The sequence below is a fragment of the Dermacentor variabilis genome, chromosome 8 (genome assembly GCF_050947875.1).
Source record: "Dermacentor variabilis isolate Ectoservices chromosome 8, ASM5094787v1, whole genome shotgun sequence".
NCBI classification, from domain to species: domain Eukaryota; kingdom Metazoa; phylum Arthropoda; class Arachnida; order Ixodida; family Ixodidae; genus Dermacentor; species Dermacentor variabilis.
In genome coordinates this window covers 93,464,467-93,489,540 of record NC_134575.1, presented here as the reverse complement: position 1 = coordinate 93,489,540, position 25,074 = coordinate 93,464,467, and the positions used below count along the sequence as shown (strand labels likewise).

At 45.6% G+C, this 25,074-nt stretch overlaps 1 protein-coding gene across 3 annotated transcripts in view; it reads left to right on the top strand.

Moving 5' to 3' along the window:
• Positions 1-514: 514 nt before the first annotated feature.
• The window catches only part of LOC142590414 (alkaline phosphatase, tissue-nonspecific isozyme-like), a 64,639-nt gene continuing 40,079 nt past the window's right edge, over positions 515-25,074 (top strand). The window contains exons 1-4 of one of the 3 annotated variants that reach the window (XM_075702508.1): positions 515-625; positions 3,017-3,351; positions 6,642-6,875; positions 18,456-18,651. In XM_075702508.1, coding sequence (XP_075558623.1) covers positions 3,127-3,351; positions 6,642-6,875; positions 18,456-18,651 — 655 coding nt within the window. In that variant the 5' untranslated portion in view covers positions 515-625; positions 3,017-3,126. Of the gene's footprint in view, positions 626-1,664; positions 1,881-3,016; positions 3,352-6,641; positions 6,876-18,455; positions 18,652-25,074 lie in introns of those variants that run through there. The other 2 variants (XM_075702507.1, XM_075702505.1) reach the window with 2 other exon arrangements.

Below are 25,074 nucleotides of genomic sequence, written 5' to 3'. Positions count from 1 at the left end.
GCTATAAAGATGTCGCTGAGCATTGGCTGCCTACTATAAAAGTTCAGATGTCGTTCTTATGAAACTTTGAATGTCATTGGACTTAACGGGAAGGCTCTAAGCGCAGAACTTTACCTCTGTAGAAGTAGTACGTTATTACAATTTGTGGCAAAATAAAAAGCTCTAGAAGCCTTGATACCGTGGCGCTTTTCACGTAGTGCACGTGACATAGTTTTTTTTTTTTACAAATGTCCGTCTTTAGCGAAATCAAAGAGGTCACTCGTGTTCCTTACACCTTTAGGAAACAACTATGAGCCTTCGTCTATTAAATTTAAAAGAATGAATGCCAACATTTTTTAGGGGTGCATTTGCCCTTATAGAACGCCGCCATCACATGTCATCCCCGAATCTCGCATTGTCTGTTTTACAGAGTGCGATGTTGTTGACGAGGAAAGCTTTCAAGTGTGCATGTTGTTGCTGCCTCAAGCTTCTTAAGGAACGGGAGACGCACGGCACTCCGAAATGCCAGCCCCTGCCCTTTGCCTACGGCTGCAATGTCTTGAACATTGAGAAAAGTGGTCTTTATGGCCTAGCTTTAACGTCTACCGTACAAGACCGCCTTGAAGAGGAAAAACCCGCCAACCTTGTAAGATATCTGCGACGGCAAATTCGTTCTTCAGAACCAAGTTGTATTACTTTTTTATTCAGACTGTCGTTTTGCATTTATTCCTACTTACATCTAAGAAAGGCCGTTTTATTGTATTTAAATATATATTGCGCTTGGGAATGATGATGAAGGCAGTTTCTACGAGTGTCTTTGTAGCTTAGCGCAGCACAGCCAAAGTGCGTCCAAGATTTGCGATGTCATGTATTTGCATTCTTTGCGACAAATCCTCGCGAACCGAAAAGAACTACTGCATTTTCTCATAGCAGCATTTACACGGCCGAATACAAGACATGGCAGAGCTCGAAAAAGTAAGAACCCGGGAAAGTTTCGGGCGGGTCTGCTTTCCTATGGGCTATAAGAGTGGGCAAGATGCAGAAGCCGTGCTTAATACGGAACGCAGTTAGTCGATACCACTGCTTTCATTCTTAATGCCGGAAATAATTTTCAATACAGTTTCATTCCTGACATAATCGACAATTCAACAATGTGTAATATACAATATAATCTCACAATGTAGAATATGAGTGATATTGTATCGAATGCGCGAATAATATGAATGCCGCTAAACATCTTGCTAAAACTGAGATGGACACAGGAGTATTATGCAATTCCTCCATCTCCGCTGTACCTTATAAAGTAAAGTGTATATATTTAATTTTACACTTGACCATGACCTGAAACGCCGCCGAGCTTCACGCCATTCAGTTGGGCATATCGCGTCTAATATGCCAATTAGTACGTTTAAAAGACAGAGTTCTCCGCGAGGTTCTCGGCCTGTTATTGTACAAAACCGAAATATTTGTTCTACTTGTTTAGAATGTGTCATAATTCGCAGAATATAACATTTTTTTTGTTTTTATATTGAGTCGCCAAGCGAAGAATGAAGCTGGCATTCGTTTCGACTTAAAAGGGGGTGGTGATCGATCCTTGAAATGTCGTGGGGGCAGAATACTTCAACAACAATCCCGCCTGGCATGACATTTGGCAAATGCCATAGATAACGCAGTCTGCGTGCGTCCGTACTGGAAGCACTTCTATGGGACATCCAATGCGAACTTCATGTATAAATGCAAGGCGTACGAGATCGCGTTTACTGAGCCCCGCTGGGTTTATGTTAGACATAGGTGTGTAAGTACCTGGTGGTAGGCAATGTATTGCGTGGTTGTCATCGTTATTGGAACAATTACGGGCGTTGCGTGCGATCCATTTAAAGTGCCTAATATTACGGAAGAAGGTGAGTCATACCGATGGTTTTATATTACTTTGAGATGTTGTGCATGTGGCTACTGAGCGTATAAAAGAGGCCAAGGTGCAACATTTTAGGAGACATTCGCAATCATTATTCTTGCTTTTGCGGCGCAGTGCAGTAAATATGTCTGTGTATTTAACGGTCTGTTGACTGTACGCAACTACAATGACAACCCGTATCACAAGCATATGTTTCTAGTCTACGCGCAGTTTCAGTGCATGGACACATTTCTTTTTTTAACGTTATCCTAAAGTGCCAATATTCGCACATTAAAATAAGGGGTCTGCCATCCACGCTGTCAAAGAGGTTGCACAGCGAAGCTGTGGACAACTAGAACCATTACCCATTGCGACATAGCTTGTACCCATGGCGGCTTTCACCTGCCCCTTACCTAATTATTAGCCCAAGACGTTTAAACCGTGAGCTACTTGGCTTGCGCCACTACTTTGTTCAATTATAAATAGTGGACCAGAGAGAAGAGAAATGGGCTTAACCACAATTTCGCCGTCCTTAGTGGGCACCCTGCTCTTCAGGAGTCCTCACTATTCGTGGAAGGTCACGTATATGAAAGCACGGTCACAACACAAATCAGTCGCTATGCGGATTTCTCTTTTACATAGGAAAGTGTGATTACGTAACTCCACGTTTCGCACGCTACAGTTGCCGCTTCCCGGCAACTGTAGCGTGCGAGTAGAGTAGACCAACTACGCCTGTGGAATAAGACCCGGAATGCTTCACCCGACAAGAAGGCTTCTTTTGTGGCCTTCAGGTACTTGGACACAGCCTGGCCGGCTTTCTTAGCCCTGAAATAAAGCGCTTTTTCGAAGTTCAACTTTTTAAGTAACGTTAGTTCATGACCGAACCCAGTGATATGACCTGGTTATGTGCAGGGGCGTACCTCTTAGAGAACATCTATTGTCGTCCTCGATTCTTCATTTCTGATCTAAGAAAGCAATAGCACTGTTCAGCTGGATGATATAAATACCTTCGATTTATACATTAGGATGTTCAGGGCGTAACCACTCACTTTCTGTGCACTGCTCATTAATAAGCTGTCTTTACGGTACAATGCTGTGTGAAAAATTGGTAAATTGACAGTAATTAACTCCTCTTCTTTCCAGCAAACAGAACGTATTGGAGCAATTTGGGAAAGCTAGAAATCGAGAAGATTTTGAGCAAACCCGTTTACAATAATCGCGCAAAATACGTGGTGCTCTTCCTTGGAGATGGCATGGGCGTGAGCACGGTTACTGCTGCTAGAATCTACAAGGGCCAAATCACAAGGAACAACAGTGGCGAAGAGACTGTTCTTTCTTGGGAAAAGTTTCCCTATGTGTCCTTATCAAAGACATACGGACTAGACACACAAACGTCTGACTCAGCCAACTCAGCTACAGCGTATCTTTGTGGCGTCAAGGCCAATATGGGTACAATTGGAGTGGACTCCAGTGTAAAGGTAGGCGATAAAATTGACTTATAACCATATTGCAGGAACATTATTCATACACCTTTTTTGGAACAATGCAGTACATCCATTAATGATAAATATAAGGAACACAAAGCAGACTGCAACATGATAGACTAGAGAACATTATCTATAAGAATCATGAACAGAATCTAACTATAGCATAACTTGTTCTATTTCAAATGAACACACCTTCAACGCGCGTAACACACTTAAAGCACTTCTTTTATTTGGTCGTTGTGCCCTCGCTTTGTCCATGTTTCGGTCACTTTCGTGACCGAGGTGCAAACGTAAGAAAATACTTATAATATGATGTCACCAGACTTTCCGAGTGACTTGCCAACTAATAGAAAGACGGAAGATCTGACGGATAAGTGAAGCACCGATTGACGCAACGCTGTGGGATTTCCATATTGTGAGCACAATGCGCAGAAATGATATGTGGTTCGCTCTATAAGATTGTAGCTTTGTGTTTACATTATATTTGTCGCTAAAATTTTGTTTGAATGGTGCTTCTTCTTTGTTTACTGCTTGGTCGACTCAGAAGCAGAGTACTGGGTGCAATTTTCAGCCTTCCGCTGCGCTTTTTGTCACATCTTTACGGCTCTTCGATAGTGCATTCACTGCCCTGCGGCCAGGTAGACTTTGCAAGTCATGCCTGGCAGATAGTTGATAATGTCGGGGTTGTCAGCACCAACGATTGATAACAATTAAGAACACAGCAGCAGCAGTTCATTCATTCATTCATTCATTCATTCATTCATTCATTCATTCATTCATTCATTCATTCATTCATTCATTCATTCATTCATTTATTTATTTATTCATTTATTTATTAGGTACGGCCGGCTTCTGTGCGAGAACGCGTAGGCAGGAGTGGGTAGCAATATAGCCGATACGACATTTGACAATGCGCTTTCCAATACAAGAAAACAACAAAGGAGCGTACGAACAAGACGAAACAACGCAGGCTCGAAATGTAAACAGAAATTTAATGTTCCCAAAACAAAGAGAACACAGCAATGATTCGGAAGGGTGCAGCCTTTGCGGACGAAAGTCCAGAATTGCTGAGTTTAGCTAAAGGACAGATGAAGACAAAACAGAGATCAACACATTGAGCAAGTATTCGCAGATAACCGAACTGAGCACTGTTCACTGTAGTGAAAAACGCGAATCAGGCACAAACAGTGGTGATAACGCTCGAGCAATTGCTAATAGAATAAGTAGAATATCTGAAAAGAAATTAACGTTCGAAGGATGGCTGGTAGCTTCGATATCGCATTCAAGAATGAAGAAACACTTGGCGATGACACAGCCTAAGCGGGCAGGTTGTTAGAATTGCGTGCTGTTCAGGGAAAGAATGATTTTTTGAAAGCAATTGTGTTGCATGAGAATTCTCAGTCTTTCTTGCTATCATGCAACCGTGTTATTTGTAGCTTTATAGGTTCGAGATACGTGTTTTGATTAATTCCTAGGTTGTTGTGAAAAATCTGACAGACTAATTTGAGCCTTTCGTGCGTGCGCCTGATTTCCAAGGGTTTCAAATTCGAGCTGTGCAGCAAGGTTAAAGGGTAGGTGTGCCTGCTGTAAGCGTTATGAATAAACATAATTGACTTTCTTTGCACTTTCTCCAGCTTGGTATTATTTGCTAATGCGTGTGGGTCCCTAAAGGAAACGCGTACTCCAGTCTGGGCCGCACATAAGTTTTGCATGCCAACAGTTTAATTTCTTCGGTAGACCTTCCAGTTGTTCTGCCTAAATCCTCAAGCATCTTCATTGCCTTTTTTTTTCTGTGTGTGCTCTATGTGTTCGTTACACAGTAAGTCGGAGGTAATTATAAAACCTAAATATTTGTAACCGTTGACGAGAGATATACAGTTGTAGTGATGCAATAAGTGAAAGGTAAGGGATGGTTCTTGCGCGTAACTCTCATTACGATGGTTCTTTTTAGTAATGATGTTCATTTTCCAAGTAGAACACCAGGACTGTATCTTATCCTGGGAAACTATTTAAAGTTGCCTAGTAGTTAGGCCCGGTGATGACATTATAGAAAATGCAGTTGTCTCCAAAGTCTTATCTTGACAGGTATGTCATGGACTATGTCATTAATGAATACTAAAAACAGAAGAGGACCAACGATGGAACGTTGAGGCTTCACGGAGTGAACTAAAGTGGGCGTGGAGCTTGAACCGTCTACAGAAACGCTTTGATGCCTGTCTGAAAGATATCACTGAAACCACGCAAATAAAGAATTGATCTTTAGAATCGGTTTTATATACGAGTGGTAAACGCAATCTAATGCTTTTTCGACGTCCGGAAATATAATAACAATTTCACTATGGTTTGAAAAGCCCCTACGAGGTCGTGAAATGTCTGAAGAAGTTGCGTTGTGGTTAAAACCATTTACGAAACCGTGTTTGCGTGGGTCAATTACGCTATTAGTTTCTTGAAAAATCTGTATATGTTTAAATATCATATGCTCCAGCAACTTTGCGCGTGTACACAAGAACGAAATAGGCCTGTGTGAAAGCACGAATCACTTGTTTTCAGATTTAGTTAATGGAATTATTTTTGCAAATTTCGAATAATTGAGGACTTCGCCACAAGGCAGTGACTTGGCGAATATAGGTGTTAATATTTGGAGCACCATTATACATACCGGACAAGGAATGCGTTAGGCATGGCATCAGTTCCGTATTGTTATTTTTTGTGTCAATGTTAAGCAACAACGACAGAGCGCCTTCTTCAGAAACTTTATCGTCCTGCAGAGGTGGTATGCCGTCAAGCGAAGGAAATCAAGGGGCAGTTCCATCATCGCTTGTGAACAGCGAGCTAATGTAGAGGTTTAATGCTTTTGCTTTTTCTGCACTGTCAGTTAGATTTGAAACTTTTATGGAAAGGCTAAACCAACGTTTATTTTTAGGTGTAATATGACGCCAGAACTCTCTGGGGGAGGCCCCAAGAAAATTTTTAAGGGCACTTCCTGATAGTAATCTTTGACTTTTGTGGTTTTGTTTTTCAGCTACACGCACAGTCTGTGCATCTTGTCTGCATTGTTGCCTGAGGGGCATCACTTGTGCTGATTCCTGGCTTTGTTCGCCTTGCGACTTAACCAAATAATTTCTTTTGTTGTCCATGGATTAGAATTACCCAGTAATTCTTACTTGCACGTTACGAAATTGCGCATGTGTTCTAAGGCCAACTTTTTATTATGCGTATTATGTCGAACAGATTATGTCCTCGAAATGAAGTGCTGGCTTAATGAATGCCTTTCTTTGTAGAGTAAACAGTGCCACAATAACACCGCAGCGTACGTGGACAGCATCATGAAGTGGGCTCAAGACGCCGGCATGTGGACTGGCATTGTGACCACGTCGAAAGTGACCGATGCCTCTCCAGCTGGTGCCTACGCACACTCTGGCTACCGAGAGTGGCAGCATTCTGTTCCCGAAGGGTGCGACGCATCGGATATTGCTAAGCAACTGATCTACGAATCACCTGGCAAAGGAATGAGGGTAACACAGCTTACACTTGTATCGTTCTCTGGGCCGATGACCCGCCGTGATGGTGTAGTGGCTTTTGCGTGGCGCTGCAAAATGCGACGTCATGGCGTTGAATGCCGGCCGTGGTGCCTGCATTTAGACAGGTTAGACAGGGGCGAAATGTAGAAACGCTTGCACGTTAATGAGCACCTGGGTGTCATAAATAAACCTTGGTCATACGGCGAGCCTCGTAATCATACCTTGGTTTTAGCACATACAAACCCAGAGCTCAGTAAAAATTCTCGCACCTGATCCTGCAACAAGTTTATCTGCGGGTTTCCAATACAAGACACTTGCCTAAATTAAGCAGATTCATAACCTAAATATTTAGCTAGAGAGAGACAGACAAGGAAAAAGTAGGAAACGACACAACCACGCCTTTTAACTGAAGGTTCATTGAAAACGTGGGCGATTAAGTGTACATTCTCAAAAACAAACAAGAAGCAATACTAGAATGCCAAAAATGGGTTGAGACAATCAGCAATCACATGAGGTTGGGTTTAGTTACAGGTTTTCTAGAAAAGCTAAATCTCGCCGAGTTAGAGCGATGGATGTCCGGCTAAAACTAAACGTCGCAGCCCGACCAGTACTAAATTCGCGAACAAAAATTAGGCAGATAGGAGCGCTAGCTTAACCTGCATGGTCATTTATTCTGCTGTTTGAGCAATTTCACAACGCCGGAAACGGCCATAATATGTTGTCAACCCGTCGGTGAATAAACAGTGCAAAATAAACACGGACAAGGGAGAAACACAGGATAAGCACTCGCTGTCAACTACTTGTGTTTATTGCGCTCTTCCAAAAAAAAAAAGCGGTAGATCCCATGCCCTCTGAGAATCGATGTTATGCGAAGCAGTGTGCGAGGAGCCTATCAAGTTAATGAAACGACCATGATAGTACGAAGACGTAGGCGGCTGTCTCATGACCTACATGACACGCATATCACAACATTCATGTCCTGATCTGTCATTTATGCTCGTCATACATTCTTCTCATACTACGCATATTTTGGCACGTACCTAATTAACGAAGTGACCATGAGACCACCAAGTCGTAGGCGGGCAGGCGGGCGGGCAAGCGGACGAACAGACAGACAGACAGACAGACAGACAGACAGACAGACAGACAGACAGACAGACAGACAGACAGACAGACAGACAGACAGACAGACAGACAGACAGACAGATAGATAGATAGATAGATAGATAGATAGATAGATAGATAGATAGATAGATAGATAGATAGATAGATAGATAGATAGATAGATAGATAGATAGATAGATAGATAGATACTTTCAAAATGGCAAGTGGCATGTTCGCCAAGGAATGCATCGCATTTATTATATCGTCGCAAATGAATCTCTCTAGAGGAGAAATGATGCACTTCCAACCGCGCATGCGTCAAGTCATTAAAGTGAACTCGTAAAAATGAAACCAAAATGCACTATTCAATTCGTGGAGGAGATAAATAAAGATTTCGCCAGTAAGAGCGATCGAAGGATCACTGATGCATGCGTCACCTTTACATATCATGGCCAAAGCTACAAAAATCTCGTGTGCTGTTTGGTCTCTTCGCCGGTGCAGAACCCTTTTATTCTGAAAAGCGGATAACATCGACACTTTGCACTGTGGATGGCCACATTGCTCCCGCTTTTTGTCTTCACGTTATCGACGTGCACTGGCCGACGGTCATTAAGGCAGCGGCCCGATACTCCTATATACGATAGGCCGCACGAGGTGTGGATCTCGTACACGGCCTCGCATTTGCACGGAACATCGCTGGTGGTGTGCTTATTGATGCAGCACCTGTTTGCGGGTTTGCTACCAATCAATTTTTTTGTTGCTCAAGGAATTATTTTGTTCGGAGCCGGATACACAAGCCGCATGTCACGCGGCTTTCTTAACACAATAGCAAACACTGTGCGCATAAGGCGTTACCGCCACTTCGAAATTGTCATGGTCTGGCCGGATGTGGTCCTTGTAGGTACAGACCTCAATCAAGAGAGCACCATTCAAGGCAGATAACAGGGACTCGGGATAGCCGCTCCCCTTCAGCCGCAGAATTTTGGTCTCAGCTTTAGAACATGTCATCCCGGACCGAGTCCTACATGTTCTACATCTGGGTCCAAAATTCTGCATTGCTCCGAGCTTGGGCTGCACTGCGGCCTTGTCCCTCTTCAGGGCTCCAGCCACCAATATCACAACCCCAGAATCTGATCACATTGTCTTTGAGTGCGTTGAATCTCTACTGTCAGTATCGCCGAATTCAGGATGACTATGCCTGCCAGGCGTGGTTGTCATATTATACGTGACGACGACTTAAAACTAGGGCAGTTTGATGACAAGGGAGGCTTCGTCGTGGGGATCCACCCTGAATTGTATCGGCATCTGGCTGACAGAGCCCTGCATGACAACTTCCAGCTGGCAAAAGGCTTCCACCCAACAAGGGCGAAGAGTGAGGCTGTCAAATTTTGTGAAGAGACGGGTTCGACGAAGATGGCAGCATCCCCTCAAAATTGAAAGGCACTGTGCCTCAGCGATTCCTTCTCAGCCAAGACACCCAAGGAAGGTTCCTCCTTCAGGAATGTCGTCTCTGAGGCTGGTTCTTGGCAAATGTGTTTGGGAACCTTCTTGCGAAAGTGTTTGTCGCTGCTAGAAGACAAAAATCCTTTCGCCGTTCGCAGATCCTCACAGGTTTCACACTTTCTGGCCAATTCCTCCCCTGTGGGTATGCATGCTTTATCAGTGGATATCAAGGACGTTTTTTATTCTCTGCCTCAAAATGACCTCTTGGAAGTGGTGCAGAAAGGCATAAAAACATGTCTCTGTGCGTTAACAGAACGTCATTGGCACCAGGTTCAAGGTCTCGTTGCTACTGTACCTCCGCTACACTGTAGGCGAACACAGCATTCATTTGTACGTACTGAAAGAGGTGTATGCATCGGCTTGCGCATTGAGCCCATTTTGAGTGATGCAGTACTGGTAGGATTTTTGTATGTGTAGACTGCTTCCTGCTGGTACACCGCGCTCAGAGTAAGGCCCCTACCAAGTTGAACAAATTTTCAACTTGTTCCATTACTATAGTCTAGGCCTCACTTTTACCAGGGAGTTATCTTTCGATGGCACGATACACTTTCTCGGCTCAGAGCTGCACTTCAGGCAAAGTCATACAGACTGAATCCACGCGCCACGCTCGAAGAAGCTCCTTCTGTTCTCGTCAAGTTACTCAAAACTCGTCAAAGGCGCCATCACCAGTGGTATCTCGAGGAATGCCTTAGCCCGATCCTACTACCATTTAGTAGCCCAAAGCTACGATACTCAGGTGCAGCAACTCAACGCGAGCGGCAAACCCGAATCTTTGTTGTCTGTCTGGACTGGTGCTCTTTTGCGTGAGGTCCGGGCCTCCAAGGACCGCGTCCGGCCAGACCTTGAAATTTCCCAGGTTGTGGAAATCCCTGTGCACAATGAGCACTGCGTTTCTCATCGTGTTAAGAAAACCGCGGGAACTACCGGGTTGCGCTTGTGTATTCGGCTACCAGCTAATTAAGCTCCCTGTGCAGAAAACTGACTGCTAGAAAACCCGGCAGCGGGTGCTGTGTCAATGAGTACACCACCTGTGCGTACAATGCAAAAGCGAGGCCTTGTACGAGATCCGGACCTCGTGCGGCCCATCGCATATCGGGGAATCGCGCCGTTGGCTTAATGACCGTCTTCGCGAGCACGCCAATAGCGTGAAGACAAAAAGCAGAAGTAGCCTGGCCATCCACTGTGCAAACTGTGGCTCCTATCTAGTTTTTTCTGCATACACGCGTTGTGCGCCGGTACAGAGACCACACAGCACGTGACAACTTTGAAGTTTCTGTCACGATGTGTAAAAGTGACGCACACATCAGCGCTCCTTCAATTGTTCTTACTGACAAAGAGTTTATGTATCTCCGCCAGTTATCTGATAGCGCATTTTAGATAAACTCTTACGATTTCACTTTCAATCACTTGACGCATGCGGTGACAATCGCCCTGCTGGTCTCATTCAACGTTGGGGCGTGCAGATAAGATTGCCCTGCTTGCCGCGATATCTTTCTTTCTCTTTTGCCACTTTCTGATTGGTTACTTAGCGCACAAAAAGCACGTCGCTGAAGGAATAAACGTGATTTTCTTCCTGGCGCAGCATGGGTGGTCTGTTTCTTGGGCCGGTCGTCCCGCCGCCCTCGGCGTCTAGATGCCGATTACGTAACAATGCCCGGGTGGAAGTGCATCTTAATTCCACCTCCCCGCAAATAAGTTTTCAAAGAAATATTTGTGCTGAGACTTACACTTGGAGTACGGACTTATGGCAGTTCTCCATTGTGGGCTGCGAAGACACTTTTACCTTTCTGCGAAACACTGGCCTCAACGAGGTGCGTCGATTCTACTTTTCTGTGCGGGTTATTCATTTTTGCGCATCATTTATCATTTCGTTTACCTCACACATAATGTTATACGCACCGTCAAGCAAACCTTTGCAATTTTCCTTAAAAAGCGCCCCCTTCTCTCTCTCTCTTTCGCTAAGTTGATGTATTTGAAAGATACCGTTGTCTGATGTGCAATGAGCTGTCAGTGGCGTTCGAAAAATTGCCACTTTCGCCCTAAAGGCGAAGCACTGACGCCCATAGCAAGGTGTAGAGTTGCGGTTGAACTTCTCAGACAGTGAATAAAGGGGAAATCAGACATCCACCCGTTCGTAGCAATTGCTACGAACGGGTGGCCTCAAGGCCTCAAGTTGAAGAAAAATTCGTCCTGGTCCGGGACTCGAACCCGGGACCACCGCCTTTCCAGGGCCGCCGCTCTACCATCTGAGCTAACCAGGCGGCTAGCAGATGACAGGGCGAAGTCGAATTTGTCGACAACACGAAGCAAAGGCGATTGTTTAACGCAGTAGTTCTGCGGAAACCCGCAAGGTGGAGAGAAGTAATGAATAAAGGCGAAATCAGACATCCACCCGTTTCTCAGACAGTGTTTAACTATACTCGGGTCCGACTAAGGCGGACGCGACATTTCCTGCTGCATGAAAATTTATGGCACCCTTAAAAGTTGTAAGACGTCACGTAGAGCCTGGAATGGCATCGTACAGGTGCCACTGCAATGCCCGTGAAGAGCAGCGCCAGTAAAATCCCATCATTTACAGGTTTCAGTACTGATATTGTTTTGCACAGTTATTATTTAGGTGTGAGAAAATAAAGACAAAAAAACATGAGCTCTGAGGGGGTTATGTATCACGAAGTTTTTATGTGGGTTGCCATTCTCAAAATGCTGAGAAATAATTTAGTCAAGAATCTAGGACCTGGTATGAGCAATTTTAGTGATTGAATAGTTCAGCAACGTCACCCGTTTAATGAAGTTTTTATGTGGACTACCATTCTAAAAATGCGTAGGAATAATTTAGACAAGCATGTAAGACCTGGTATGAGCAACTTAAGTGATCGAATAGTGTAGAAACGTCACCCGCATATTCTGCATGCATAAGCATATATCATATGCGTACACACAGACATTTCGCAGCAGCCTTGCGGCCACGCCTACTAAGGGAAAATTTATTTGCAGTGCCGAAATAATTGCTATGTCAGCATCATAGTTAACGTGTTTTACGAGTTCAGCTTTTTTATATCAAACTATGATTCTCGGAAATTGCAGATGATGTCAGTCCAATGAACTGTGGAAATTCGTTTAAAAGGAACGCCTTCGTTCGTGATTCCGAATGATGTGTTTCTTCCTTAGAGACAAGTTGAAAGTACAGCACACGGTGAAGCTGCAGACGCTTTATTGTGATATAAATTGATACAGATGCTTGAGGCATAATCACGCCGTAGGCAACTCCGCTCTCGTGCGTTCCCCATCGAAGGCGCATGCGCGGGAAGCGCGCGAGGGTCTCCATAGATGGCGAAATGGGTTTGGCTGGAAAAACACCGAAGCAATGCGGACGCACTCCTGATGGTACACTCAATTGCCTCGGTGGCGGAGGTACGCCAGGGTTCTATCTTCCGCTGCTTTCATAAGTGTAGTGCGCATGCGCACTATAAGCACGAGCCGAGAAATGTATGTGTATGTAACGGTATGAACAGAATGAGTGGTAGACGTCACACTAACGTTATTGAATTTATTGTTGCATTTTGTTGGTTTGCGCCGGTCTGATCCCGCGCACCATCGGGGTGCAACGCCTGCAATGCCACTGCTGGCGCTATTCAAAACGCCAGCATTGTGAGACGCCATGTAGCGTCTAGGGCACCGTTCCTTCTGCCCGTTTAGGCACCCTGATCAACGCCTGGTGGCTCTACCGTCGGCTGCTAAAAGACGCCATCACACAGCTGTTTTAGCGTTTGTTTGGACGTTCTCTCGGATACCGGGTGGCGCGCAATCTTGAAGGCCACCTGTGAGCGAAGGTGAGGTTCGCTCCGTCGGCAAGTTGAAGGTCGCCGCGTGAGGTTAGTTCGGTGCTCGCTATGGCAAAAAAAAGCGTGTCCGTTATCGCAACGACAGGATTAATTGAACTCGGAGACTTCGATGCGTTCTATCGTGGTGCGAACCTCAAAATCAGGATCATGTTTACCGCAGGCCACGTCTATCAAGTCGAAGAGGTGGCGATTGCGGTTTATAAATCACCGGGACATCAGTTCCTCTAACTATTCAAAGCAGCGACAAGCCAGAAATTCATCCCAGAACTTACTTTTGAGTGTAGTTATGTGTGTACGTGTGTGTTCCAGATTGTTATTAAATTAATACCACCTGTTGAAAGTTCTAGCAATGTAGCAGTGGTACGCTGACAAGCTCCACTTAACAACCGTTAGCAGAATGCGTTGTTGGACAAGTTGGTTTATTGTATTTGGAAAGATTGGTTGCGCTTTGTAGACGATCACATGTAAGAAGAAAGGACAGGCGCAAGGCAGGATTGCGCCTGTCCTGTCTTCTTATATGTGATCGTCTACAAAGCGCAACCAATCTTTCCAAATAAGAACCGTTAGTATTTGAATTTACTTTTATCGGCTTCGTGCGCATTATGCCCGGTCTCTTGAACAATACAACTGCAAGCGAGTGGGACAAAAATATATTGTAGGTAACGCCACAGGGCGCCCCTTTGTCTCCAGAACAAGTTCAACGAAAAGAGCGAGGTTGTAGTTGAGGTTCTTCAATGAACCAGCTGCGTACAGAGTTCAAGCCGCTGCTTCACCGATCTCCGTGCCGGCAAAAGCCTTTCGTACCTGGTGCATTACTCTAACGGCTTTGGCACCCCACAAAACAACAGATTTCTTGGCTTCGACGAGGACTTATTACAGTTAACGCTGGGAACCTGAGTTCTTGAAATGTAAATGATCCTGAAAAGAACAATGCGAAAAGCACGGCCGAAGTTCGTACGCGTATAATGCCTCTACCGCTGCGAGTGCTGTTAATGTCAAGTTACGCTCGTTCCGCAGCTGTAGGTATCTCGTCGGGGTTGGAGTTACATCAGTAGAATGCCTTTCGAGGTGTTCCCAGAAGCTGGAGCTCTACAAAAGTCCTTGCTGTCGCTGTGAATGATTCGCACTTCGGACAACACTGCCAATTAAGTTTATACCACAAAGCACCTCCCACCACGCATGCGGCACTGCAATACCGGAGACATGGTTGACCTATATGATCCTGAAAACATATTTGTGTACGGGGGAGCGTGTGTATGCAAGCACCATTAGTCCAGAGTCCCTGTGATGTTTTCTGCGATGGCCTTGGCTCTGTAGTTGATCGCCCGCCGGGGCTCCCGAGTCCTTCCGCGAAGGGTCATGTCTCGCTGCCCCATGGGAAGGTTGGGTATCATTGGATGGGAAGAGAACAGGGGATGGGGGGGACAGTGCACCGTATTGTGAAACGCCGTCGGCGAGGCTCCAAATCTCGCGCGGGTGTCCGGGTATAGTGTGGGATGCACGAGGTGGAGGAAAAAATGGCTGGGAAAGGTATTTGTACGAAGTTGTAGAACATGCGTGAACACCGCTCTTTTCAAATATGATGAGAGTCTAGCGGGCAGTTTGTGGTATGGTGTTGTGTGACAGCTCAGTGTCTTATCAGCGGGGTGTTGTCCCCATGTAGAAACACAGCTGATATCGCCACTGCTCCCTCGACAAGCAGGACACGTCGCCTTCGTCCTCATGACATCGTTGAGTAGTCGTCTCACATTGTGCATCCGCCTGAGTTTCTGCATACATTTCACATATCTTGTGAGCGTTGTGAAACATCAGAATAAATACGGAATGAGGTTGCACTTTTGACATTTATGGTCGATAAACATAAAGATTGTATGAGGACACACGCTACATAGAATTAAATAGAACACATTTGCTTGCGTGGCCTTATGTTGTGTAAAAATTTATCGCGTAGACTATGACTAATAGTTCGCTTCACATAGTTTCTGCGTATGCGTTGGATCTGCCTGTATAAAAAAAATTGTTGCTTAACCGCAGTGCGTAGCAGTGCTATGCTCGAGAAAATTCAGCCACAGTATTCTGTACACGATGCAGGTAGATGTTTATTACAGCGACGCTGCTTATGCGTGCTCTGTGCCGTCGTTTTCGGACTGCGATAAAAACGGCCTGCGGGACATAGCGCGAGAGGTAAAGAAGAGCTAAAAAGGGGGAAAGGGGTTGTAGTGACGCCTCTCCCCCTTTCAGAATGGTACCTCATACGCAAATCTGATACGGTTTTCACACGGTGCATTTTAGGCGATCGAGCCAGATCGGCATAGAATATAAAGACGAATGATTCCACCCTGTCGCGAAAGAAACACATGTTATGCTGGCGGTTTGCTGCCAACGCACAGTGCCCAGCGATTGAAACACGGTACTGAGAGCGCGTGGCTTCCGGCACTTCTTGCTGTCGCAAGAACTGCCAGCAGCCACGTCAATCGTGAAACCAGTCCAACCAATCGTCAAAACGATTACAGCGCCCGCATCTCCGGTGGTGGCCATTGCGCCCAATATACGAAGCTTTGGATTAGTGGTTCCGCGCACTCCATTCCAGCTACAACTATGACATGGTCACGAGTATTGCGTACTCCCGAGCAAGAAGCTGCCTACCGCAAAAGCGAAAATGAGGTGAAAAGGCGGTGCAACAAAATATTTACAATATAAACTGCTTGCGAAGTTTCACTTGTATGGTGTAATAGTCGGCGTAACTAACCGAGCTTCGATGTTCGGCCATCTTCGCGGACTGGAAGGGGCGGCAATTTTTTTAGGGCATGTTAACATTTGTTAAAATGCCCCTATATATCATCTGACTCTTGTCAAAGGTGGTCTATAGGTCCTCATATTCTGTTGAAACCCAACGCCTCCAGCGCTTACCATAATGTGCTGAAAGAGTTAGGTTAGGCATAGAATATAAAGAGGAATGATTCCACCCTGTCGCGAAAGAAACACATGTTATGCTGGCGGTTTGCTGCCAACAACAAAAATTGAACATAATTGGCCAGCGAACCGTTGAGAATGACCATGCATAGAGTGCAGTACACAGGTACCCACTGTTAGGATTGGGGGCTCAACCCCATCGCTCGTAACCCGTGGTCAAGATTGGAGTCCGGCATGAATTAGAATGGAGCTGGCCCATGCCGTCGTCCAACTTATCCACGCTGAGGACGTTGTTGAAGGGAAGGACTGCTTCTCATCGAGAACGAGGAATATGGGTTTATTTACAGTATCTACATCAGTCAAGCATGACTGCGAGAGAAAGTAGCTCAGTCTAACATGACTGCTTGAGAGCGTGCACTGAGCAGCCGCACAACAGCGGTTTATAAACACTCGGTCGCCCCTCGATTCCAAGGTGACGGAAACGTTCGTCCAGTCATCGTAAACAAGTCGCCTCTCTGCGGGGCGGCTTACGCACACACACTTACACACACACTTCTTTGCGCGAGGTTCACGGTCCGGAGCCGACGTCAGACGGACTTCGTAGAACTCGGGGCTTGTGCCAGGAAAGGTGCCTTTTATTCCCCGAGCTGACCCCCGCAGCGCCGCCGGGTGCCCATTGTCTTGCGTCTTGGACGGAGCGTGGCAAGGAGCCTCGAACTACGTTCCCGCGAGCACTTCGGCGCTCGCGGCTGTCCAGGGTGGCGGTGGCGGGCTCAGTAACAGTTCGTCCGCTGATCGCATTCAGTCACAACGGCGATGAGGCTAGAGCGTAACGGTGGCGTTCGAAGAAAGTCGACGCTGCTGTCGCAACTGGCTGGCAAAGCTTGCCTCAGCTGGGCCGTTCTTAACAGCGCCTCTACGTTCTTAACACCACAGGCAAAGGCTTAGGACTTCAGTTCATTGCCAAAAAAAGTGTTAGACAAGACACTGCGACCCCGCTAGAACCACGAAACAAAGAGTTTAGAAGACATCCACGCCGCATCCAAAAGTTTAGAGAGTGATGGCTAGCAGATGACTCGAGGTACAATCCGCGTTATAAATGTGGTAGCAGCGGGCGTGAGCATCAGAAAATTTTAATGAAGGAATTCTGCAGTTTCCGTTCAAATAAATTTTCTGAAGTAAAAATATAAACCTTATTTTTAGGCGTTTTTCACGCTTAGTCTTGCAGTGCTACATGTGCAACTTGCGTTCAATTTCATTATTGTGGGGATTGTTTGCTGGATACGCTCGACATTCTTGCATGTGGATTACTCCGACGTCTTCAGCTCTATATACACTTACTCTTGTTGCACAATATTACCTGACCTGCAGATATTTGCAGATATTCCGCACATTCCATGCACGCCGTCTATAAACGGCCATACATTTGATTTCAAATTATACATGGCGAACTTCCGGAACAGATTTTCTTCCGCTTTACACGATAATGGAGCAAACGCCTATGTAACGCTCGCTAAAGCAGTTAGTTGCTTTTAAGTGTATTGCGTTTCATTTTTTTTAACCTTAAAACTCCCTGTTTCGTTGCAGGCGTTTTAACCGTAATATGTCAGTTAAATAACGGATCATTTTTTTTTTCGGTCTATAGTTGGTCTACGGAGGCAGCAGGCTACACCATGGATAGCCACACTAGGTTTCATTCGTTCCTAGTTATTCTTACCATTTCTTTGTTATCTTCAACTGTTTATTATCCATAAATGTTCATATGCCCACGCTTCTTGCTATGTCTCGTGCTGAAATTTCCGGGTATACTAAATAAATAAACAAGCAAGCAAGTAAGTGTGTAAATAAAATATGTGTTGTTTCTTGTTTTTTTTCTCCTGGTCTACTTTCCCGTCTGCGTCAGTGCGCTTGAAAAGGAAAGACAAAACTTGAAGTGACCCGCATTTTTGCGTCAGCCCTTCACGTATTTAGGCTTTTCGTGCACTTTGTTGCGCTCTGCTTCTGGCGAAGCTAATCAGGACGACGGAGTGAATGCAGATAATATTTGAGATGGGTGTAACGATTCCGAATTATTTACGCGCAGAATAATTCGTACTTTTATACTCCCCTACCGCATGCCTTAATACCCTGACGGAATTATGTAGACCAAAATGTACACCGATTTTTTTTAATAATTACTCCTCAGCTAATCAAGCTTACTTATTTCTTATAGGTCATCATGGGGGGCGGAAGAAAAGAATTTTTAAATGCTACATATTGCGATGAGCATAACCAAACGGGTGCTAGAACCGATGGACTAAATCTCATAGATGAATGGAAGAACATGAAGAACGGTTCAGAGGCTGTGTATGTTTGGAACAAAACTGGCCTTTTAGCGGTTAACACTAGCTCAACGGATTACTTGTTAGGTGAGTATGCTCCCATTTCTAAGCGACAAGTTTCTATTTCACTTCTTTTGGACTTCCTGTGTAGGCCTTCATTTGGATTGCTTTTTTGTGTGTGTGTGTGTGTTCATATGCTTGTCCCATAGCGGTAACTTGGGGGAGTTGGAACAGTTCCGTCATGATTACGGCCAGCGCACTACGCAAAACAAGGAACTAGAAGCCCAGAATGCAACAATGGCACAGTGCTGTGTCCTCGCTACTTTCTTGTTGTTTTTTTATCGCTTGTTTCCAGTAGGTCGCAGATCCCTATCGTGACTAATATATTTCTCCATGCAGAATAGCAAAAGTGTACAAGTGTCTCAATCCCCTACAGAAACACGTGGGAAATAACCCATTTTGTGAGAAGGAAGGGTTTGCATTTTGTGGTGGAATATCTGCGTTTGAATACCTTACGTGGGCGTTACCTGAAAAAAAATAATACTAAAGAAGCAGGCCACAATAAGTGCTATGAATTTGCTCCAAGGCCGTCCATCTGGATATAAATAGCCACTCATTCATTTTTTCGACGGCCCATTAAACAGAGCGGAAGAAACATCTGGTGGTCTGCCGTCGTCATTACGTGACAGAAGCGACAAGCATGACACATTGTACATACACTCAAATATCAAAAGTAGCAGAAAACAGCCTTTGCATTAGCTTCTACAATTCAAGCACTCACGGGCATATTAGTTTCAAAAGAGCTTCACATGTGGTCGATTGAATTCCAACATTTAAGGAAATACCTAGCAATCTATGCGACAGCTCAAACCAACCATTGGCCGATCGGCATCGCTTCAATGTGACTGACGCGGCAAAACAACAGCAGTGCCTATTGACACAATACAGGCACTCGAAAGTCTCAAATAGATTTCGACTGAAATTATTGTTAGTAAATTGACCAAACTAACCGCCAGCGATGCTATAGGTATTTTTATAAGTGCTTGCGCAAAAGCGAAATCTCATACCTTTACTTTTTTGCGTCTATTTACCTCGCAAGAAGGAATTCTTCTGGAAGAAAAGCGCGGGCTCTTTAGAACACAATGAAAATTGTGGTCATATAATAATAATAATAATAATAATAATAATAATAATAATAATAATAATAATAATAATAATAATAATAATAATAATAATAATAACTTTACATCCAAGTGCGAGAAAGAGGCAAGGAGCTCGAAAAGAACTCGTAAAATATAACAAAAGTAATAACGATACATTACATTATTATTATTATTTCAAAGCGAGATCATGATTCGCGTATAATGTTCCTGGAAAAGAACACTTCTGCACGACTGGCTGATATTTGGAATGATAGCTGTAATCGCTCCAGTAAACGCGGAGTCTTTTCGCCTGCTTGAGGGAAATGGGGTAGAAGTGTCAGCGGTTGGTAGCTGCATTGCTACAAATTTTTCTTCCATATATAAAACTTATGCTATCAACGACAGTAGATGTCAGCAGCTGGCTTTATTTACGATGCCTAGTACAGCATTCGATTAGAAGCTCTTCCTCGAATGCAATCGACTTGTGAAACCCTCATTGTCTTGTGTTTCAGCTGGAATTTCATCGGGCATTTCTAAAGCTCACAGGAATATATTTGCGCCAGCACTTGCATCTATATTTAATATATCTAGGTTTAATATATGTCTCAAATAGTCCATCTTTCCATGAATTTGAAAAGTGTTTGTGTTTTCCCTCTAGTTAAGTCTCGTTAAAAAACAGCCGTCTCGAATTACATGCAGATTTCACATGCAGTGGCCACGGACGCTGCTGGCTCAATTGTTGCCATGGTGATGAACGAGCCAGACATCCGGGTTTAATCCCCGTTGTTATTTGCTGCAACTGAAGTGGCGCTGAGACCCACCTTGTAGTCTGGTTGTCGAGTTCCGGTAACAGAGCAGCTTCGCGCGATGTGCGGCTTCGTCCTGGGGGTTATCTACGATCGACGCCCTCCTGACAGATGAGGCTGTGATGCAGGCTCTTTTCTTTAAAGGTTAAGACGGTTCTCTGAGCTGGAGCCTCAAAGAAACCAAATGAGGACAAAGCTTTTTGTTTCAAAAAACACAGACGCAAACTTAAAAAGACTAGAAAGAGAATAAAAAACCATGCAATAAACACCCAAAGAGACATCATGGCTAGAAACGAGCTTAGCGCTAGGATGGCATTACCAGTACGCGAGTCCGGGCTGACCACGACTGTGAGGGTGCATAGTAGTCTCGACGTGGAGAAGCGGAGAAAGGATGACGAGAGAAGTGTTGTCGGTCTCGGGCTGTTGGACCATTGACCAGACGACCAGAGCGCAGCAGCTCTGGCTTGGAGCGGGAAGGCAGGCGGCTTGAGGGCACGAGCAGATGCCGGCGGTGTCCTGGCCAGACAGCTAGGTGTAGAACTCGGGCCCGTAGCCGGACTGCTCTCGTTCTGCCCACGGGCGCAGAAGCTCGCCTCCTCTGGCAGCAGTTCACGATCGGATAGAGTGGCGACGCACAGGAATGGCTTGGCCGTAGGTCCCGGTCGGGTAAAGTCCTGATGGCTCAGGTCTGCAACCCGACGGCCTGTCTTCAACTTCTGATCCAGTGGCCAAGCTTCCCCTGGCGTCGCTTCCTGGAACTCTCCCTCCTCTTCTGCCAGCACGCCTCGCTTTTCTGCCGCTCTGGCCGATTCGTAGTTTGCTCATTGGTTACTTGAAGCTCCATGGTTTCTTCTGATTGGATTTGCTTTTCTTCTATTAATTTCTTTTCTTCCGCCGCGTGTTCTAGTGCCGGACGCTCTTCGACGTTGTCGTTTTCCATCCAGCATGGAATCTGCCTCGGCGCGCACACTACTTGTCGCCTGCTTCTTGTCCTCTGCAACCACCGCACCGTGTCGCGCACTACACACATCACAGAGGCCACCCCTCTGCGGGTGCTGCACCAGCACCTGAACCTCGTCTTCACGAAGCATGCGGGGTTCAACGAGTCCGATCGCGCAATAAGAGATACGCTCACGCATGAAGAGCTGGAAGTGGGCCTGAACACAGCTTTTTGAGTACGAACAAAAGGTGTGCTTTACCATGACAAGCTTGCACCTCGCCACTGAGCACCGTCCATCAATCATTCCTGTCTCGGTCGAATCCACAGCGAGACCTACAGTGCAACTTGCCTCGCCACTGTACCCAGATGCCCCTTCCGCCTCGCCCGGAGTTTCGCTCGCTGCATCGTTCTCTGGTGTTGCCCTGCCAAACCTGCACATCCCTATCGTTTTTGGGGTGCGGGGCCACTGGAAAGGCTTTTGGAACCTGAACCAGGCAAGCATTCATGGCAATGACTCACTATCCAAGATAGACAAATTTGGCTATCTACTGACGTACCTGTCCGGGATAGGTAAGATGGCAATTCAGGGTGTCCGCCCCGCCGAGGAAAACTATGATGTGGCCACCAAGGTGCTTTCTGACCGTTTAGGTGATCGTGACGTGCTGGTCAATGACCATGTGGGCCACCTGCTCACAATGGCACCCATTCCTAGTTCGGCAAAACTCGACAAGTCTCAGCTATTACTGATTCCCAGGCAGCTTGCCATATCTACGTGAGAAGCCGAATATCTTTCATCGCCCACCGACTCCTCAAACAAGCTTCCCAGTTCCCTAACGTTGAAATAGTATGAACTCCTGGACACGAGTTCCTCCGTGGAAATCAACGTGCGCACGCTGTAGCCCGAGCTCATGCCTCCTTGGCACCACAAGAGAGAGATGCGGCCATATGCGTGAAGCACGCAATTTTGCAATACAGGGCCATACTGCAACACCACTTATTCAACGGAGGACAATGCCCCCCTCCACACAATACCCTCTCACATGAAGACGCAGTAGGATGGCGACAGTTACAAATCAACAAATACCCCGATTTAATCAGACTACACACAATGCACCCTGTACTTCACTCGTGCAAATATCCCCTGTCTAACGACTATGCCTCCCTATATGATACCAGATGTGCGTGCCCCAACATAAAAGCATCCCCGCAAATACCCAACTCCACACACGAGCCGTGGGAGGCCGTGCTGACTAGGTCGGCCCCTCGCGACGTGCAGTAAGTGGTGCGGCGGGCACGCGAGACAGCAAAAGCTGCAGGATCCCTGAAGTGATGGCCCCTCTCCGCACAAGCAGAAAGGCACCTGCTTGGCTTTTTTACAAATACATCTTGTTCCTTTAATAAAACAATAATAATACCTTTAATTGCGTACAGCGGTGGCGTAGAGGTAGAGCGTCCGCCTCGCATTCCAGAAGACCATGGTTCGAATGCCGCTGCCCCGCAATTTTCCACCGCATTAAAAAAATCTGCGTGTTGATAAAATTGCATAACCAGGCCTGGAGTGCGGCCTGATCACGGTGACCCGAACCGGTAACGCACTCCCTCACCAGAGCAGGATTGACCACCCTGATGCATTACTTGGCCACGACCTCCTCTATGGATACACCAATCAAACCCCGGCCCTCAGTCCCCAGCACCTGCGAAGCAACTGACCTTGACGGCGGTCAGACATGCGACACAGCAGAGGGTGCTAAGCATTCCTGGTTCTGGACAGGCCGCCATTGTATTCTGTACCTGGCGACGATTAACAATAGAACGTTATCTAGTGAGGCGAGTCTAGCAGTGCTATTGGAGGAACTAGAGGGCAGTAAATGGGATAATAATAGGGCTCAGTGCAGTTAGGAGGACAAAAGAACCATATAGAGTGCTGAAAATCGGGCTAGTCCTATGCTACCAGGGCTTAGCGGAGAGACCAGAACTAGGAGTGGGATTCCTGATTAATAAGGATATAGCTGGTAACATACAGGAATTCTATAGCATTACCGAGAAGGTGGCAGGTATTGTGAAACTTAATAAAAGGCACAAATTGAAGGTCGTACACGTCTACGCCCCTACATCCAGTCATGATGACAAGGAAGTCGAAAGCTTTTATGAAGACGTGGAATCGGCGATGAGTAAAGTCAAAACAAAATACACTATACTGATGGGCGACTTCAATGCCAAGGTAGGCAAGAAGCAGGCTGGAGACAAGTCAGTGGGGGAATATTGCATAGGCTCTAGGAATAGCAGCGGACAGTTATCAGTAGAGTTTGCAGAACAGAATAACATGCGGATAATGAATACCTTTTTCTGCAAACGGGATAGCCGAAAATGGACGTGGAAGAGCCCGAATGGCGAGACTATAAATGAAATAGACCTTATACTCTGTGCTAACCCTGACATCATACATTATGTGGACGTGCTCGGCAAGGTGCGCTGCAGCGACCATAGGATGTTAAGAACTTGAATTAGCCTAGACTTGAGAAGGGAACGGAATAAACTGGTACGTAAGAAGCCGATCAATGACTTAGCGGTAAGAGGCAAAATATAGGAATTCCGCATCAAGCTACAGAACAGATATTCGGCCTTAGCTCAGGAAGAAGACCTCACTGCTGAGCATATCAACGACAATCTTATGGGCATCATTAAGGAATGTTAATCAACAAGCGTAAGACAGCTGACATAAGGAAATATAATATGGATAGAATTTAACATACTCTCCGGAACGGAGGAAGCCTAAAAGCAGTGAGAAAGAAACTAGGAATAGGCAAGAATCAGAGGTATGCGGTAAGAGAGAAAGCCGGCAATATCATTACTAATATGGATGACATCGTTCAAGTGGCTGAGGAGTTCTACAAAGATTTATACAGTACCAGTGGCACCCATGACGATAATGGAAGAGAGAAAAGTCTAGAGGAATTCGAAATCCCGAAGGTAACGCCGGAAGAAGTAAAGAAAGCCTGGGGATCTATGGAAAGGGGGAACGCAGCTGGGGAGGATCAGGTTACAGCAGATCTGTTGAAGGATGGTGGGCAGATTGTTCTAGAAAAACTGGCCACGCTGTATACACAATGCCTCATGACTTCGAGCGTACCGGAATCTTGGAAGAACGCTAACATAATAAAGGGGACGCCAAAGACTTGAACAATTATAGACCGAGCAGCTTACATTATGCAAAATAAAAGTGAGGCGTGCAGACAGGACACAAGAGTAGAGAAGTGGACAACACGAACGCAGACTATGATAGTCGGCGTTCGTGTTGCTCACTGGTTGTGGCTGGTTGTGGCTGGTCACTGGCTCACTAGTTGTGTTGTTCAACTAGCTCAGCTTTCTGTCGTTCTGAGCAGCTTACTGTCTGTTACCTACAAAGTACTTACTAAGGTAATCGCAAATAGAAAAAGGAACACCTTAGACCTCTGCTAACCAAAGGACAGGCAGGATTCCGTAAAGGATACTCAACTATAGACCATATTCACACTATCACTCAGGTGATAGAGAAATATGCGGAATATAACGAACCCTTATATATATATAGCTTTCATTGATTACTAGAAAGCGTCTGATTCAGTCGAAACCTCAGCAGTCA